The sequence below is a fragment of the Brassica oleracea genome, chromosome C1 (assembly GCF_000695525.1).
Source record: "Brassica oleracea var. oleracea cultivar TO1000 chromosome C1, BOL, whole genome shotgun sequence".
NCBI lineage: Eukaryota > Viridiplantae > Streptophyta > Magnoliopsida > Brassicales > Brassicaceae > Brassica > Brassica oleracea.
Genome location: NC_027748.1, coordinates 29,678,753 through 29,694,287, shown reverse-complemented (window position 1 = coordinate 29,694,287; position 15,535 = coordinate 29,678,753). Strand labels below are relative to the sequence as shown.

General features: G+C 33.8%; 3 protein-coding genes across 7 annotated transcripts; all 3 read left to right on the top strand.

Moving 5' to 3' along the window:
• The first annotated feature begins 1,847 nt into the window (after positions 1–1,847).
• On the top strand, positions 1,848–4,419 carry LOC106327642. 5 transcript variants are annotated; one of them, XR_001267497.1, is made up of 6 exons: positions 1,848–2,745; positions 2,824–2,899; positions 3,020–3,095; positions 3,190–3,432; positions 3,529–3,657; positions 3,895–4,419. XR_001267497.1 is itself a non-coding variant. In XM_013765860.1 (4 exons), exons 1-4 carry the CDS (start codon positions 2,597–2,599, stop codon positions 3,535–3,537), a joined length of 477 nt encoding a protein of 158 aa, XP_013621314.1. In that variant the 5' UTR covers positions 1,864–2,596; the 3' UTR covers positions 3,538–3,883. The 5 variants fall into 5 exon arrangements, 1 of the variants encoding a protein (XP_013621314.1); XR_001267496.1 differs by having other exon boundaries at positions 3,020–3,432; XR_001267498.1 differs by lacking the exon at positions 3,020–3,095 and having other exon boundaries at positions 1,853–2,745; positions 3,272–3,432.
• A 2,820-nt stretch (positions 4,420–7,239) lies between these two features.
• LOC106337002 (proteasome subunit beta type-1-like) lies at positions 7,240–9,070 on the top strand. The gene is made up of 8 exons (XM_013776016.1): positions 7,240–7,245; positions 7,520–7,628; positions 7,748–7,835; positions 7,983–8,064; positions 8,150–8,279; positions 8,376–8,518; positions 8,608–8,652; positions 8,738–9,070. The coding sequence occupies exons 1-7, from the start codon at positions 7,240–7,242 to the stop codon at positions 8,635–8,637; spliced, it is 588 nt and encodes a 195-aa protein (XP_013631470.1). The 3' UTR covers positions 8,638–8,652; positions 8,738–9,070.
• Positions 9,071–11,163: 2,093 nt separating this feature from the next.
• On the top strand, positions 11,164–12,051 carry LOC106300589 (BOI-related E3 ubiquitin-protein ligase 1-like). Its single transcript, XM_013736768.1, has one exon. The coding sequence runs from the start codon at positions 11,203–11,205 to the stop codon at positions 12,049–12,051; it is 849 nt and encodes a 282-aa protein (XP_013592222.1). The 5' UTR covers positions 11,164–11,202.
• Positions 12,052–15,535: the final 3,484 nt, after the last annotated feature.

Genomic DNA, 15,535 nt, shown 5'->3' with positions numbered 1-15,535 from the left:
CTATATCTTACCTTCCAAAATCGAATTTTAATCCCCTAACCATAAAATCTAAATATGTCATCGTAACACACTTAACCTTTCGACCAAGAAAACACATTTACCTAAAATAGTATCGATTTATAGGGCTCGAAATGCGAAATCTCAGAAAAAAACAAACTTTCCGGACTCTCGACTGACCCTCTCCCGACTTTAGCCTTGCTTTCCTCCGGCGTGCGGTTGCCTTCTCGCCGAAGCCGGCAGGCTTCTCTCTTCCCCCTTCCTTGTTTGTTTTCTCTTTGCCTTTTCTACTCCTCTTAGCCTCCTCTCCGATATGTCAAAATCCTAGCTTCTTCGGTGGATCATAGCTCTTCAGATCTGGGGCCCCGGTGATGGGACTTAGTGAAGTCAGTTTGTGCTGGTGTCAAGGCGAGGTCTGTGAGGCGGGTAGTGGTCAGGGTCGGATTTTACGGTGGTGGCGACAATTCAAGGGTTTTTCAGATCTTCTTTTTGGCTTGGTGTCCATCAGATCTGGCGGCGCGTGGTGCTTAGGTTGGACGCTCCCGGTTTGTTTCTGCCAGTCAGTCTCTCCACCGGAGTGGATCAGAGGTCGTCGGCTCAGTCTCCTCTGCTTGTCATCGCAGGTGGATTCTTCCTCTGTTCTCAAAGACAGACTAGAGGGTCTTCTGTCTCTTTAGGTGCGCGTTGGTATCTCTTCCTTTTGGTGGTGTCATTTGGAGTTCCCGGAGGCGTGTGTGGCTACCCGGCTTTCTGGCGCGTGGGTTTCTATGCAGACTATCTGCTCTGATCTTTGTCCTTTCGAAGCCTGCGGTTTGGTCTTTGATGAGTTCTCTAGGTTTTAGAGTTCAAGGTGCTTGTTCTTCATGGCTGTGTTGCCTCTGTCTACCACCAGACGGGTTCTTTGGGTTGTGAAAAGGTCCTCTCTCTAGTCTTTATAGAAGGAGCGTCTGGGATTTCTTCGATGGCGTTGAGTCACCGGCTGTCATGTGTTCCCGGTGGTAGCGTGTCTTGGTCCTCATCCATCCCAGGGTCAAGGAGTAGTCATTTTATTATGTCCTCTTCAGGATGAGTCCTCTCTTTTCCTTGCAGGTATCTTTCATCATTGTCTCAACAGCTCCAAATCAACCGGTTCTTCTCCAATGAAGCTCGGATTAGGTTGGGCGGGAGTGCTTTGTCTCATGTGCAGCTATCTGTCCGCGAAGGCTGCAAATTAGGAGGCCCTCGCAAGCTGTGTTCTTGACAAGCCCGATCTTTAAAAACTGTTCATCGGGCAAGCCAATTTCTATCGGGTTCAGTTTTCGTTATCACTGCGGGTTCAATTTTGGCGGCAAGATGTATGCTTAGCTTATTAGCTGTTGTACTAGTAGTCAGTCCCTGCGTAGTTAGGTCTGAGTTTCTGTTTAGTTTTTTTTTTTCAATTGCTATGCTTCTTGTTTTCCTCTGTTCTTCTGTCAAAAATTTCAAAATTGATAATGAATTTTAACATTTTACCAAAAAATAAAAAAATAAATACGAAATTTAAATCTTTTCCAAACTTTTACACACTGAAGGCTCCAAGTTTTTTTAAAAAGTTTTTAACTATATGCAAACGTCTATAGTGTTAATTATGACATATATGATACATGTATAAAAAGAGAGAGCCTTTGACACATAGATTCGTCTCTGTACATCTAACAGGGACTAATAAAAGACAGGCATAGATGATGAGTCTTTTTTCGAACAACCATGCATAAATCCTACCATACTAAAAGCACAATAAACTCAAAATCTAAGGTGTCTACTTAGGATTATTAATTCTAGCCAATGATAGAGCTTCATCTCTCCACATCACCATCGGTTTTGAAGCTATACACGTCGGCTTGGAAAATCATATATTCAGAGAGCTTGTCGCCGTGTCACTGTTGTTAAGTTAAACTTGACTTCTGCGTGGGGTTTCTTCAAATTTCCATCTGGCGAGGGTCTCTTTCCCCCGACTATTCCATTTCATCTTCTCCAGTGTCTGATTTTTTTTCCTCAGTTACTTTCTCAATCAATAATGATCTTAAAGCTATTCTTGAATGTTTTGTTTCACCTTTCCTCGATATTTCTTCTATATAAAGCTATATCTCTTAACCTAAATTCATCCTAAATAAAAAAACTTTCTCTGAAGAAGATACATCCATGGCCATGAAATACCACCGCAAAATTTCAGCTCTCCACCTACAAATCTACAGTCGTTGTCTACTTCTGCTGAAACCACCCCCCAAGAGAGAAGCTAAGGCACATGAGGTTTACCAGAATTCGCTGAGGACAGAGGCAGAAGCTCGTGTGGTCAATGGAACTGGAGCTGAGCTTGATCAGATAAGGTCGGATGTCTAGAGGCTAGCTGAAGATAGACAGAAGCCATCGGCGACCACAACTGTTCTTAACGGCGAGATAGCCAAGGCTACAGCTAAATCGGACTGAGCCATGGAGATTAAGGCGGACTCTTCGAGAAGAAGTTAGCAAAGGAAGGTGAAAACTGAATATACCTTTGTTGTGGAGTTGACAATTTTGGACGAATAATGAGATTCTTGGGTTTGGTTTTGAAACATGGCTTCTCTTGAGCTTGAGAGAAGACATGAGCGACCATGAACGCGGTATGGAGAAGACCACTGATCACTTACATCGTCAAACTGTGAACTCCAAGAACAATTATCTGGCGTGGAGATCAAAGCTAGGGCAGCAATTGCAGCTGTTGAGGCAGCTCAAAACCCAAGCAATCTTAAGGTTTAGTTTAAACCTTACTTGCAAAACTAATTTATAACTTTGTGAACCTGTTGATGTAAGGCCCTGGATTCGTTGCAGGTTGAAAACTCAGATGATGCTTATTGCTTACGCAAGCCAAGGCCACCAACCCCCTGAAGCTAACGGTTCTCACCAGGTACACATAAGCGATGTTGGTAGAAAGATAGTACTTGGTCATCTGTTAGAATTCCTCCTATATTAGATTGGATAATTATCTATTGTTAGCTTTCTCATTATAATTGTTTGTGTTTTATAGTTTCTCTATAACACTGCAACATACACGAATCCATAGAACATAAACTCATTGCATACATCCACTGCATCAAACGCGAGTTACGATATGTCCTTAAACTTGGGATCTATATGATTCATTTAGTTTGTTTACAAGAGACGATTTCAGTTACTAACATTTTTATATGTGTGCAGGTATATGTAAATTATGAACTAATGTTACCTGGGAAGTTTGTGCTATATAGAGAAGATGATATTTTGTCACTCTGGTGGAAAGAGTATGCAGATTGCAGCCAAGGCTCTCTAGCACAAGTCGTTCCTAAAAATAAATTGAATAAACAGTTAATTGATACTCATTTAGAAACTTTTGTGTCATCTACTGTATATGAAGTTGAAGAGGAGAGAGTTGGTGTACCTGTTAAGGGTGGGCTAAATGAGGTAGCATCCTTCTTTCCGTTGTTTTAGAATTTTCATTTAAATGATAACACGTTGAACCTTCAGAGTCCTTATATCTAGCTTATGTTTTTGACCAAGGAACCATAATACTGTTGGTGGACTTGGTGAGTAGGCATTGTTTCCTATATACTGGAATGGAGATAATCGGCCTGTGCTTAGAGTCCAAAAACTATTACAGAACACTTGGAGCTTCCATATCATAACAAGGTTAGATATCTTTTACTGGAGTATGTACGATTTAAACTATAAGATTTTTTTCTACCTGATGTTTTTTACCGTTTGAGTTTTTGGTTTTAAGTTTCATATATAAGCTGAATCTATGTCTTTTTGGCTCTCTTCTCTCTCTTTTTTTTTTGTTGTTGAGAAATTTTGAAAGTCTTACACATGTATACAATTGATGATAAGACAACTGACTTGAATTTCGTTTGGACTTTTTTATCCCAGGTCTGGCGCAGCAGAAGGTTTGAACCCTATGGGTTTCTTGCATCTCATGTTGATTTGCAGGTTCCAGGAATGTGTGCGAGTTATCATTTATGTGTCAAAAATTGTAAATTTCTTTTCAGATGAATGATTGCATAGAAAATATTGTCCTAAGTTGTTAATGTAGATACTTCAGTCTCTCTTTACCGGGGAGGATGATACTTGGAAATCTTGGCTTAAAGCGGTTATGCCTGCTGTTCTAAACCTACAATGGTTCTCAAAATATTCTGGAATTAAGTCTCACATTTCTTTTTTTATCTAAAGTCTACCAGGGATTGTGTTTTGAATCATATTTCTTTTGCTTCTATTCACGAGAACTAGGCCAAGAACTGCAGAGCTCAAATCAAGGATCTGCAGAGGCGCCAAATTGTAAATTGAAATGTAATCTTTTCTTTTCTTTTTTTTTTTTAGTATATCAGTTTGGTCTTTGATGTTTAAATCCATGTAAGTTCTCTATATTTTCATGATAATCCAGAAATTCCACTTGGTTTGACACCCTTCCCCTCATTTTACAATGTCCGATTGTCACAACTTTTAAGGGACGTGTTCATGCATAGATGATACATATGTATTTGCTCCAATGGTCACTTATTATGACATGTTTGGCCAAGAAAACACTGGAACTGTTTTGGTATTTGGTATATGATATTCTAGAAAATATAGTGTAATTCATTTGTTTATCAGAGCAACATCCTAAACATTATATATTTTCGTTCATATTACATGTTCTTTGATTCTAGAAAAATGTCCTAATACATTCAAAGTTAACCACAAAATTTTTTTAAAAAAACAATTGGTTATGTTTAGTCAGCATTGTAATTGCATTTTAAAAACGTTAGAGTTCCATATCTTCTGAACAAAATGAAAATCAACATAAAACTAAACTTAAATTTATATTTTTATATTTAGACTATTTTTTTGGAAACTAAACATCGAAGTTTCAAAGAGAATTATGTCAAAATAAAGTTAAAATCAATTTCTCAAAACCAAAAAGGGTTAAAATCAGTTTAAAATGACTAAAAAGTATCTAGAAGAAATTAACTAAATATCTAGGTTAATTTTTTGAAAAGTAACATATAATATTTTAGTTAAATATAATAAAATTTAACTACATGAAGAAACAAATTAAATTTTAAAAGTGTTGAAATTCTTAAAGTTCATATATGTCAATATAAAATAGAAGTAAGCTTAAATTTATTTTAATCACAAAATTATAAGATAAAAATTTATGAATTTAATAAGTTGTTTAGAGCTGGTTTTGATTACCCTCAGTAAATCGCATTACATTTTTTTTAATTGTTACTTATCTATCAATATACTATTAGATTTGTCCATAGTTTATTTATAATGTTATATTAAATGAATTTGCCTAAAGATCAATTTAGGTTAGAACATCACCAATTAATGCATTGAGAATTTTTACAAATTAAAAAAAAAAATCTAAATTACTTCTCGCTATTCCAACACCTTCTTAAGCTTAAGAATACAGGAAATATGTTTCTAATGTAACATACAAACAATATTCCAAGGTTAATTTTTTTATAAAAATTTACCAATGACTAATATATCTGCATATGCGTAATGCAATCTATCCAAAGTACTTTTATGTAGTAACCAAACATGGAATCTTTCGTATTGAAATCTACTACATATTCACATTTTTATAACAAACAATTATTTACAAAATAATAAATATCAAAAAGATTAATATTGAAAATAAATTATGCCTTCAAAACTTAAAGAATTACTGAATCATTTTATTGGTCATCAAAATTTACATATTTAAGTATTCAAAATTATTACACATTTATAAAATTATATATTAAGAAGAAATAAAGGTTATTTACCCATACTTCATAAAATAATTTAAAATAAATCAGATAATCTATAAGAAAATATATAATATACATAAGATAATAGAAAACATTTTTATTTTATTAAATGTAGAGTATTTTAAATTTTAAGAAAAATTAAAACATGATTACTAAAAGATTAATAGAAACATTTAATATGTTAACATAAATTAATGATATTTTAAACAAATAAATGATATAATATTTAAAAAACAACTTTAATTGTTAAAAAATATAGGGTTTATGCTATATTTAACATTAATTTATATAATATTTATAGATAAATAAACCGCGCCTAGCGCGCGGTAAAATTTTTAGTGAGTCGAAAGACGTAAAATACGCCTTCCTCTCGTGGTCCACCTATTTATCCCAACATCTAATTTAAAATTTATTTTCCGTACTGTGTTGAAACATTATCGCATTATTTTCAATATTTATTTAACAATTACTTTGATTGATTTCTGGTTATTTTTTTTTTAAAAAAAGCGATGGGACGACTAATCTTTTCCCAGCAAAGCATTAAACAAAAGTTTTTTTTTTGTAAATAGAGGTTCCTCCCAAAACGTGGGATCGCCTTTTACCAAAAGTTGCATAACAGTTAATGGAAAACAATATGATTAAGTAGTAATTTTAGTTAGTTTAAGAATTTTTGTTATAATAACATAAAATATATATATATATATATATATACACTTTAATTTAGCTTAATTATATATTAAATAAATTAAATTAAATAAACAATAACCAAATGGTTTTGGTCTAATGGTAAAGAAGTTTCGGCTGGAACTTCCACCGTAGATTCGATTCTTTTTGGCCATTCATAGACACCCTAAGTGGTAAGAAAACCAGGGTCACGGTAAATAAAAAAATAAATTTAAATAAATTATCAATGATTTAGATAAAAATCAGCTATCTTTACCGGAAAAATGTACAATTTTTATAGAACAATGAGCCAATAACGTCACCAAAGAAAAAATTGGGCTGTCATAACTAAAAAACCGGCTATGCGATGCTACGAACAATCGATGCTGGTAGGACAATCTAATCAACGAACAATCAATTGTCTTTTCAGAAAATTGTTTTTGTTATAATAACATAAAATATATATATATATATATATATACTTTAATTTAGCTTAATTATATATTAAATAAATTAAATTAAATAAACAATAACCAAATGGTTTTGGCCTAATGGTAAAGAAGTTTCGGCTGGAGCTTCCACCATAGATTCTATTATTTTGGGCCATTCATAGACACCTTAAGTGGTAAGAAAACCAGGGTCACGGTAAATAAAAAAATAAATTTAAATAAATAATCAAAGATTTAGATAAAAATCAGCTATCTTTACCGGAAAAATGTACAATTTTTATAGAACAATGAGCCAATAACGTCACCAAAGAAAAAATTGGGCTGTCATAACTAAAAAGCCGGCTATGCGATGCTTAGAACAATCGATGCAGGTAGGACAATCTAATCAACGAACAATCAATGCCGAAGCAAAAATGATAAAAAGTTCATTTGTCTTTTCAGAAAATTTTGAGAAACTTAAATTATTTTATACTGTTTGAATAATGTTTTATTTGAAGAATGGTTTATTGTATACATAATTGACGAGACTTGCCAAGCCTACTACTTAGCATCATTATCGGTAATCAATAGTGGGTCTCTTAGGCCTTTTTTCATTTAAAACAAAATCAAAGAAGAAATTAACCTTAAGAGATGTATCTTAATTAGGGTATACGTTGCGTAGCGCCACGTGTTAAGAAAAGAGAGGAGAGAGGAGAGAGGAGAGAGGAGAGAGGAGAGGTGAAGACGATTTCGAGGTTTCTCTGCTTCGGTTTCGGTTCTTTCTCTCTCTGTCTCGAAATTGATCGACCGATTATGAAACCGATCTGAAGTCTTTCGTCTCTTCTCTTCCTCTCTTCGTCGACTTTAACTGTATTGATCGGTTCTGTTTTGCAGAACATGTGTGGCCATCGCTGGATCCGATTACTCCGTCATCTACCGGTTACAGTATTCTAACTCGCGATTACTCTAAGATCCATAAAATGTAAGTACTCGATCCTTTGGGAGGAGAAGTAATTCCAGTGCCAGGCTCAGTTGGATTATTAGGTTTTCAATAGATCAATTTTGGTTTTTTACAATCGATGATGTTGTTCATTGAGTATCAACATTACTGTCTTTTTAATGTCTCCAGAGCAGACAAGGCTGTGCTATCTTCCTCTGGCTTTCAAGCTGATGTGAAAGCGCTTCAGAAAGTTCTCAAGTCAAGGCACTTGGGGAGTGAGATTCTTCCCCTTTTGCATTTCTTTGTAAAGATGAAGACTTTGCTTATTGAAGTCTTCTCTTTTGTGTGTCCTGCAGGTTTATCAGCATCAGCATAACAAGCAGATGAGCTGCCCTGCAATGGCTCAGCTTCTCTCCAACACTCTTTACTTCAAGCGATTTTTCCCTTACTATGCCTTTAATGTTCTTGGAGGTCTTGATGAGGAAGGTTAAAAAAAAACATTCTCTTTTGGTTTTGCTATTATGATTGAGTATAGGAGTTGTGTTAAGTTGTGTCTTCTTCTTTCTCTGAAATTGTTTTCAGGAAAAGGCTGCGTCTTTACTTATGATGCAGTGGGTTCATATGAGAAGGTTGGATATAGTGCTCAAGGCTCTGGTTCCACTCTCATTATGCCCTTCCTTGACAACCAGCTCAAGAGTCCTAGCCCGCTTTTGCTTCCTGCCCAGGTTTGTTTGTCTGTGCTTGGCCTTTTTAATTAGTTTAAGTACATGATGAATCACTTCAGTTACTTATTTTTTGTCTTCTGGCTATGTAGGATACTATCACACCTCTTTCCAAGCCTTGATTTGGTTAAGATTGGGTTCGCATCACACCTCTTTTAATGATTCCCACTCTGTTTCTAGTTCTTGGTGTAGAATTTGACATAATCTCTCGTTGGTGTTCAGATAATGAGCAATGGGATATACAAGAGTCCGGTTCATAGAGTGGTGACTAACATGGAAAAGGAAAGGATATCTGTGGCAACGTTTTGTGTTCCTGGTGCGGACCAAGAGATTCAACCTGTAGAGGCGCTTCTGACTGAGACAAGACCAAGATTGTATAAGACAGTTAAGAAGTATGTTGAGTTCTACTTTGAATACTATCAACAGGGTCGAAGACCAATCGAAGCTGCTTTGATCTGATGATACTTTTCAAGTCTTGTTCTTGGTTTTTCACAAATGAATCTGTTTCTTTCATTACTAGATAACTAAAGAGAATAATACAGTTGCTTTGTTTTTTGAACTGTGAGGTTGGATGCATTGTGTTACGTTGCTACTTTTGAAAGTATTATGAGGTCTGAAGTGAGATTGAGATTATGTCAAATTCTTGTATATTGCTCATTATCCCATTGCTCATTATCTGAACACCAACGAGAGATTGAGTTTTTGTATATCCCATTGATCATTATCCCATTGCTCATTATCTGAACACCAACGAGAGATTATGTCAAATTCTTATGCTATCACACCGCTCGGATGATTCTTTCAAATTATTCTCGTTTATTTTACTAGTATTTGTTTTTATGTTTTTAATTAAAAATTAATGTTTAAAATGTTATCTTTTACTATGTTTTATTTAATAAATACTTAAGAATCCTTAATTAAAAGATTTGCATTGGAGCACATAAGTGTTACCGTCTCTTAGCGGAGTCTCTTAACTCACAATGACCATTAAATAAAAAATAAGAGACCCATTTATTGTATCTCTAATGATGCTCTTATTGTATCACTGTTATTTAAAACTATCCAATTTCTTTTTTAAATATAAATATTGCTTTTAAAATTCTAGAATCGAAAAAAACCATGAGTTAGCGTTCAATGGCTTTGACTTTTTATAAATGCTTTTTGTGTTAAAAAACAAAATATATAAAAAACAAAATATATACAGTTCAGTCTTCTCAGTAATGCATGACGTGACAAGCATGGAGAGGAATTGACACGTGTAGCATTTGCGACGTGCCAGCCACTGACCTTATTTTCTTTTGTCTTCTGCTTCATTCAACGAGTAAATTAAAAAGGAAACAAAGAAACTTTAAGGAAATACTCAAATACCCCTTAAGATTCTGAAATGATGGACATTGACGAATCATATCATATCATCGTTCAAATATTTGGTTAGTAAATCATTCCTATTTTCTGCAAGATGCGTTATATTTTTTTCTTTTAACTATTTTAGTTTAATTTAACGACTCCTAATTTCGTGTAGTCAAATCAAAACTGAAAAAAAATCTTCAAATTTTCAAAAAAAAGAAATCTTCAAGTTTAGACAGATTTTATTTCCTTATGTTATGCCCTGGAAAATAACAAGATTGAAAATTACATTTATGCAAAAGATACTACACACGGGGAACACATCAAATTTCATGGAAATATGACTAAGGGGACGACTGGTTTTCCCGCTACCACCCGCAAACGCAGCTTTTGCGGTTGGTGGCAGTTCTCGGCGGTTTGCAACAATCACTCAAATCGCTATAAACCGCTTCAAACCGCTCCGAATCTCATAAATTCAAAAGCTGGCTCCAGCTAGCGTTTGCGGTTGCGGGCGGTTGCGGGAGGATAAATTTTTTTTCTTTTTTTAAAAACAATATATATACAAAAGCAAAAATATTTAATAAAAAATTTAAAATTGAAATTATGAAAATATTAAAATATATCTATTATATTTTAATTAATATTATAAAATTTTATAATAAAAAAAATTTCAATAAATTTTCAAAAATTAAAATTATAACTTTCTAAATATAAATTTTATATTTATTATAATTTTATGATTTTTGATATTTTTATAATTATATTAAATGTAAATATTGTTAATTTATTATTTGACTGTTACCGCATTCGGTAGTTAACCAGTCATAAGTCACCCGCAAACGCACCAATTTTTAACCGCAGTACCAGTCGTACAAATCTCTTAAAACCGCTAGAAACCGCAACTGTCCGCATCTACAAACTTCCGCAACCGCAACCGCTGCGTTTGAACCAGTCAGACCCTAAAGAAAAGAAAAATATTTCTTAATGAGTACGGTAAGACTTTATTTGTTTGAACATTATTTACAAAGAAAATATACACTACATATTTTGTGCACATACGATAAGTCCATAACACTACAAGTCAAGTCAATCGAAAAGATATATATGGTCACATGTGTGCTGGTGTTTGTTCAGATTATACTAATAAATAATTTCATTGTAAAGTTGGAAACGATAAATTATTCTGTATCTAAAAATAGAATGATATGAACAAATCTCTTTTTTTTATCAAATATGAACAAATCTCTTAATTTAAATATTTTGACCTTATATAAAAGCCACATCCTTTGTTTTCGTAGCCACAACTACTCCTCTCTCCTCTCTAAACTTCATCTCTTAACATGAACAATCAAATCATCGCCGACGGTTTTCCGGTGATATTCGGAGACCGACAGTTACAGCACATGCAGTCTCGCGCCGCAGATCCAATTCAAACCGCACCAAGCTTCAACAAATACCATTTCAACCAATCTCCAGCGATATTAAAACGACAAAGAGATTATGCGCTTGACTCCAACGCTCTAATGACAGCTCAGAAACGTAGGTCCGTTGCGTTTGCCCCGCCACAGTCTCTAATTGAGGCACAACTCGTTTCTCAAATCCAGCAGCAACAAACAGATATCGATCTGTTCGTCACACAGCAAACGCAAACGCTCAGATTGGAGTTAGAAGCGAGGCAGAGAACGCAAACGTCATCCTTAGCGTCAGCGGTTCAGTCCGCGTTTGTCAAAAAGCTTAAACAGAGAGACGACGAGATCGTCCGAATGGGAAAACTAAACTATGTTTTGCAAGAACGCGTGAAGAGTCTCTACGTCGAGAATCAGATCTTGCGTGACCTCGCTCAGAACAATGAAGCTACAGCTAACACTCTCCGGTCAAATCTTGAACATGTTCTCGCTCAGGTCGACGAGTTCCCGGCGACCGCAGCAACCGGCGGAGATGTTTTTCATCCTCCGGTAGAAGAGGATACGGTATCCAGCTGCGGAAGCTGCGACGGTGCTGATGGTGGTGATGTCACGGCAGTCACAAGAGGATGCAAACGGTGCGGTGAAAGAACGGCTAGTGTATTGGTGCTGCCTTGCCGTCACTTGTGTTTGTGTACAGTTTGTGGATCGGCTCTGTTACAGGCGTGCCCTGTATGCAATACGGTCATGCATGCTAGTGTCCATGTTAACAATAACATGTCGTGAGACTCTTGACCCATATTAAAAAAAAAAAATTATTTCGTTTTTTGCGAAGGATTTGATAGAAGTACAAGAAATACTATGACATTTTTTTTTAATTTTTTGGGGATATTTAATTATCAAATCGATTCATTTGTTTATTAAAGGAAAAATGTCAATTTCGACCCTAACAATTTAGGTCGTGTCAAATACAACCCGAACAATTGATCTACGACCTCAACTCAATTATAATTCAAAAAAGTTATCCAAATTTTTCAAAACGTGCTTAAATCTACATTAACTCTAACAAAAGTTAGTCAAGATAAAACAAAGCCGTTTTGATGTACGAGAAAAAGTGTCAATTTCGACCCCAACACTCTTAGTCGTGCCAAATAGGACCCGAACAAATGGTCAGTACCAAAACCAACCTCAACTTAATTATAATTTAAGAAAAACTACCTGAACTTTTTAAATGTGCATAAATCTACATTGACTCTAACAGAAATTAGTCAACCGTTAATAAGATAAGATGACGTCGTTTTGATATATATATATATATATAATTTCTTTCTTTAAATATGTCTATTTTGGGACTCAAACCGTACTGTGATACCCTTTTAAAGGGACACACTAACAACTAGATAAAAATGATTTTTTGAAATATTATTACAAATTTGAAATTATATAAACTACTATTCTTTTTCATCTTATTCAATTTAAAAATTTGGTGATAGTTTGTTCTGATTTATATAAATACATTAATATGTTTTTTATTTATCATATCTTTAATAAAATTATATCTTACTAAAATATAAATAATAAAATATTTATTATTATACAATCTTAAATATACTTTAAACTTTTAATTTATTTATAAGTTTTTCTTGTATAAATTATTTTTAATTTTTAAACTTAAGTGAATTTTTTTTTTTCAAAGTTAATATTATATATTTTTGATAATTTGTTCAAAAATGTTAAGAGGCCTTTTACCTTTCTTTCACTAAGATATTTTGTATAAAATATTAGACATATTAAAAAATAACTAAAATATATAAAAGCAATCACCAAAGTTTAAAATTGGATAATATAAGAAGAATAGTAGTTTATATAATGTGGAATTTCAGCTTGTAATAAAATTTCAAAAAGTTATTTTAGTCTAGTTGTTAGTGTGCCTCTTTAAAAGGTATCCCGACATGGATTTGAGTCCTGGAATGAGACATAAAAATATATATATCAAAACGACATTTGTCTTATCTTATTAGCGGTTGACTAATTTCTGTTAGAGTCAATGTGATATAGGCACATTTTAAGAAGTTTAGATAGTTTTTCTTAACTTATAATGAGTTGAGGTCATTTTTGGCACTGACAATTTGTTCGGGTCCTATTTAGCACGACTGAAACTGTTAGGGTCGAAATTGACATTTTTCTTCGTATATCAAAACAACGTCGTTTTATCTCGTTAACGGTTGACTAACTTCTGTTAAAATCAATGTAGATTTAGGTATGTTTTAAGAAGTTCAGGTAGGTTTTTTTAAACTATAATTGAGTTGAGGTCGTATTTGGTACTGATCAATTGTTCGGATCGTACTTGGCACGACCAAATTATTGGGGTCGAAATTGACACTTTCCCCGTTTATTAAAGCTTTGTAACACCGTTAGTAATTTCTTCATTCGTACAGAAATACATTACTCTTTATCCGTTTTCAGTTTCAGTTTCGGTTTCAAATGATGGAATGGGTCCATTTAATAATGAATCTTTTTCCACGTATGGTGGTAAAGAACATGAGAAAATTGTGTTACCAAAGTTTTATAATGAACGAGGTGAAAATATTTATATGAATATAATAACTCTGCATATTGAAGTAAAAAAACCTAACTAATTGATTTTTATTGCCGGACTACCCTTAAAAATAAATGATATAAGTAACAATTTTATATTTTTTTCTTTACTAGTAAATTTAGTTATATATATATGTGTTAACAATTCTAAATTATCATCACTATTCAGAATGTGTTGACATGGTTATGGATATGTAATACTGGAGTTCCAATACAAATATCTAAAAGAGTGTCGAATCTTCTCTCCAAATCTACTAAAAACTCTAAATATTATTTCCTATGAAAAGTAGAAAGTATGATAGCATGTGTTGCATAGAACAATGGCAGAACACATAAATATTAGTTAAAAATTAGTCAAAGGTATTTCTGTAAATGTGTTGTGATTTGGGATTTAGGTCGGTTGGAAACCTAGTCGGGTCTTGCGCGCTTTACTGTTAAAATATTTACTTTTATAATGTTTTAGCTTTAAATTCATTTTTACAAGCTGAAACATTATTTTTCAAAAAGACTTTATAATTAAAAGTAGTTTTCCATATCTTTTACGTCCTCTTCCAATCATTCCCTAAATCTGTTTTCTTCTTTGGAAACTCTGTTTTGGATTTAGCTAAAGCATCATTAAAGAGATCATCTATTCTATTAAAACTAAGTATAAAGAAATAAATGCCTAATTTTAAGTGATTTCTGACATCATCTTCATTTATTTTTAAACTAATTTTAACCACTTCATTTATCGTCTTTTCTAAATAATTTGACAACATTTATACAGAAATGTAAAATATAAGTCGTCTATTTTCAATTTTTATTACATCTTTTACATTCTATTTTTAACTCTTCATAACTACTTCATAACTACTTCATTAATTATTTTTATTATCATAATAATTCGAGATTATTTATTTACGTGTCAATCATATTAATTTTATAGGTTTCAATTGTTCTATTCCTGAACAAAATTCAAATTGGTTAACAAATAATTTTTTTTTGCTTACATAGTTCGCTAGGCATGAGTATTTACTACTATTTATGTATCCGTTTGGGTACAAATCAGTTCTTTTAGGTATCAGGATTTTTTGAGTTTTAAAATTAGGCTTAATTTGAATATTATAAATTTATGGGCGGAGTTCAAACCGGATCCTTTTGGATTCGGGTGAGTTCGGTTATGATGTGTAGAAACCTACTAATATCCAAATAGCCTATGTGGGAACCGAAATTTGCACTGTCGATTTACGTTTAATTTAGGAAACTAGGAAAACCCTAATTTACCAGAGGTCCCGGATCTCTGCGAGAGCCAACGGCAAGTGACCAAATATATGCGGAAATCATGAAACGATAACAAACGAGTTTAGAGAAAACAGTACATTTATTTCGAGTCCGCGTGAGAGCGTTGCGATCATTACAAGAGATCATAAAAGCTTTGGCCGCAAAGGCTGTCAGCGAGTTACCTAGTTCTAGCGGCCTAAAAGCTCAAACCTAGTTGACTCGCAGCTCGATAACAAAAGACGAAGAAAATACAGAAAATGTTTTCAATTGATTTCGGACTGAACCTTATGAAAGGCTACCTACGTACCCCTATCGAGGATCAAGCCGAACGTAGTTCAAGAGTGAACCAAGAGATCGAACTGCTTGTGCACGTTCGTCTGGTAATCGGGTGCCAGTCATGGAAACAGAGCAT

What these genes read in the sequence shown, in the direction of transcription:
- LOC106337002 (XM_013776016.1), top strand. An exon ending in GTTTCTCTGCTTCGGTTTCG is followed by an intron (nt 7,629 to 7,747) that starts GTTCTTTCTCTC and finishes TCTGTTTTGCAG; the next exon opens with AACATGTGTGGCCATCGCTG. An exon ending in TGGAGGTCTTGATGAGGAAG is followed by an intron (nt 8,280 to 8,375) that starts GTTAAAAAAAAA and finishes AATTGTTTTCAG; the next exon opens with GAAAAGGCTGCGTCTTTACT.
- LOC106327642 (XM_013765860.1), top strand. Translation starts at nt 2,597, where the DNA reads ATGAGCGACCATGAACGCGGTATGGAGAAGACCACTGATCACTTACAT. An exon ending in AAAACCCAAGCAATCTTAAG is followed by an intron (nt 2,746 to 2,823) that starts GTTTAGTTTAAA and finishes GATTCGTTGCAG; the next exon opens with GTTGAAAACTCAGATGATGC. An exon ending in AAGCTAACGGTTCTCACCAG is followed by an intron (nt 2,900 to 3,189) that starts GTACACATAAGC and finishes ATATGTGTGCAG; the next exon opens with GTATATGTAAATTATGAACT.
- LOC106300589 (XM_013736768.1), top strand. Translation starts at nt 11,203, where the DNA reads ATGAACAATCAAATCATCGCCGACGGTTTTCCGGTGATATTCGGAGAC.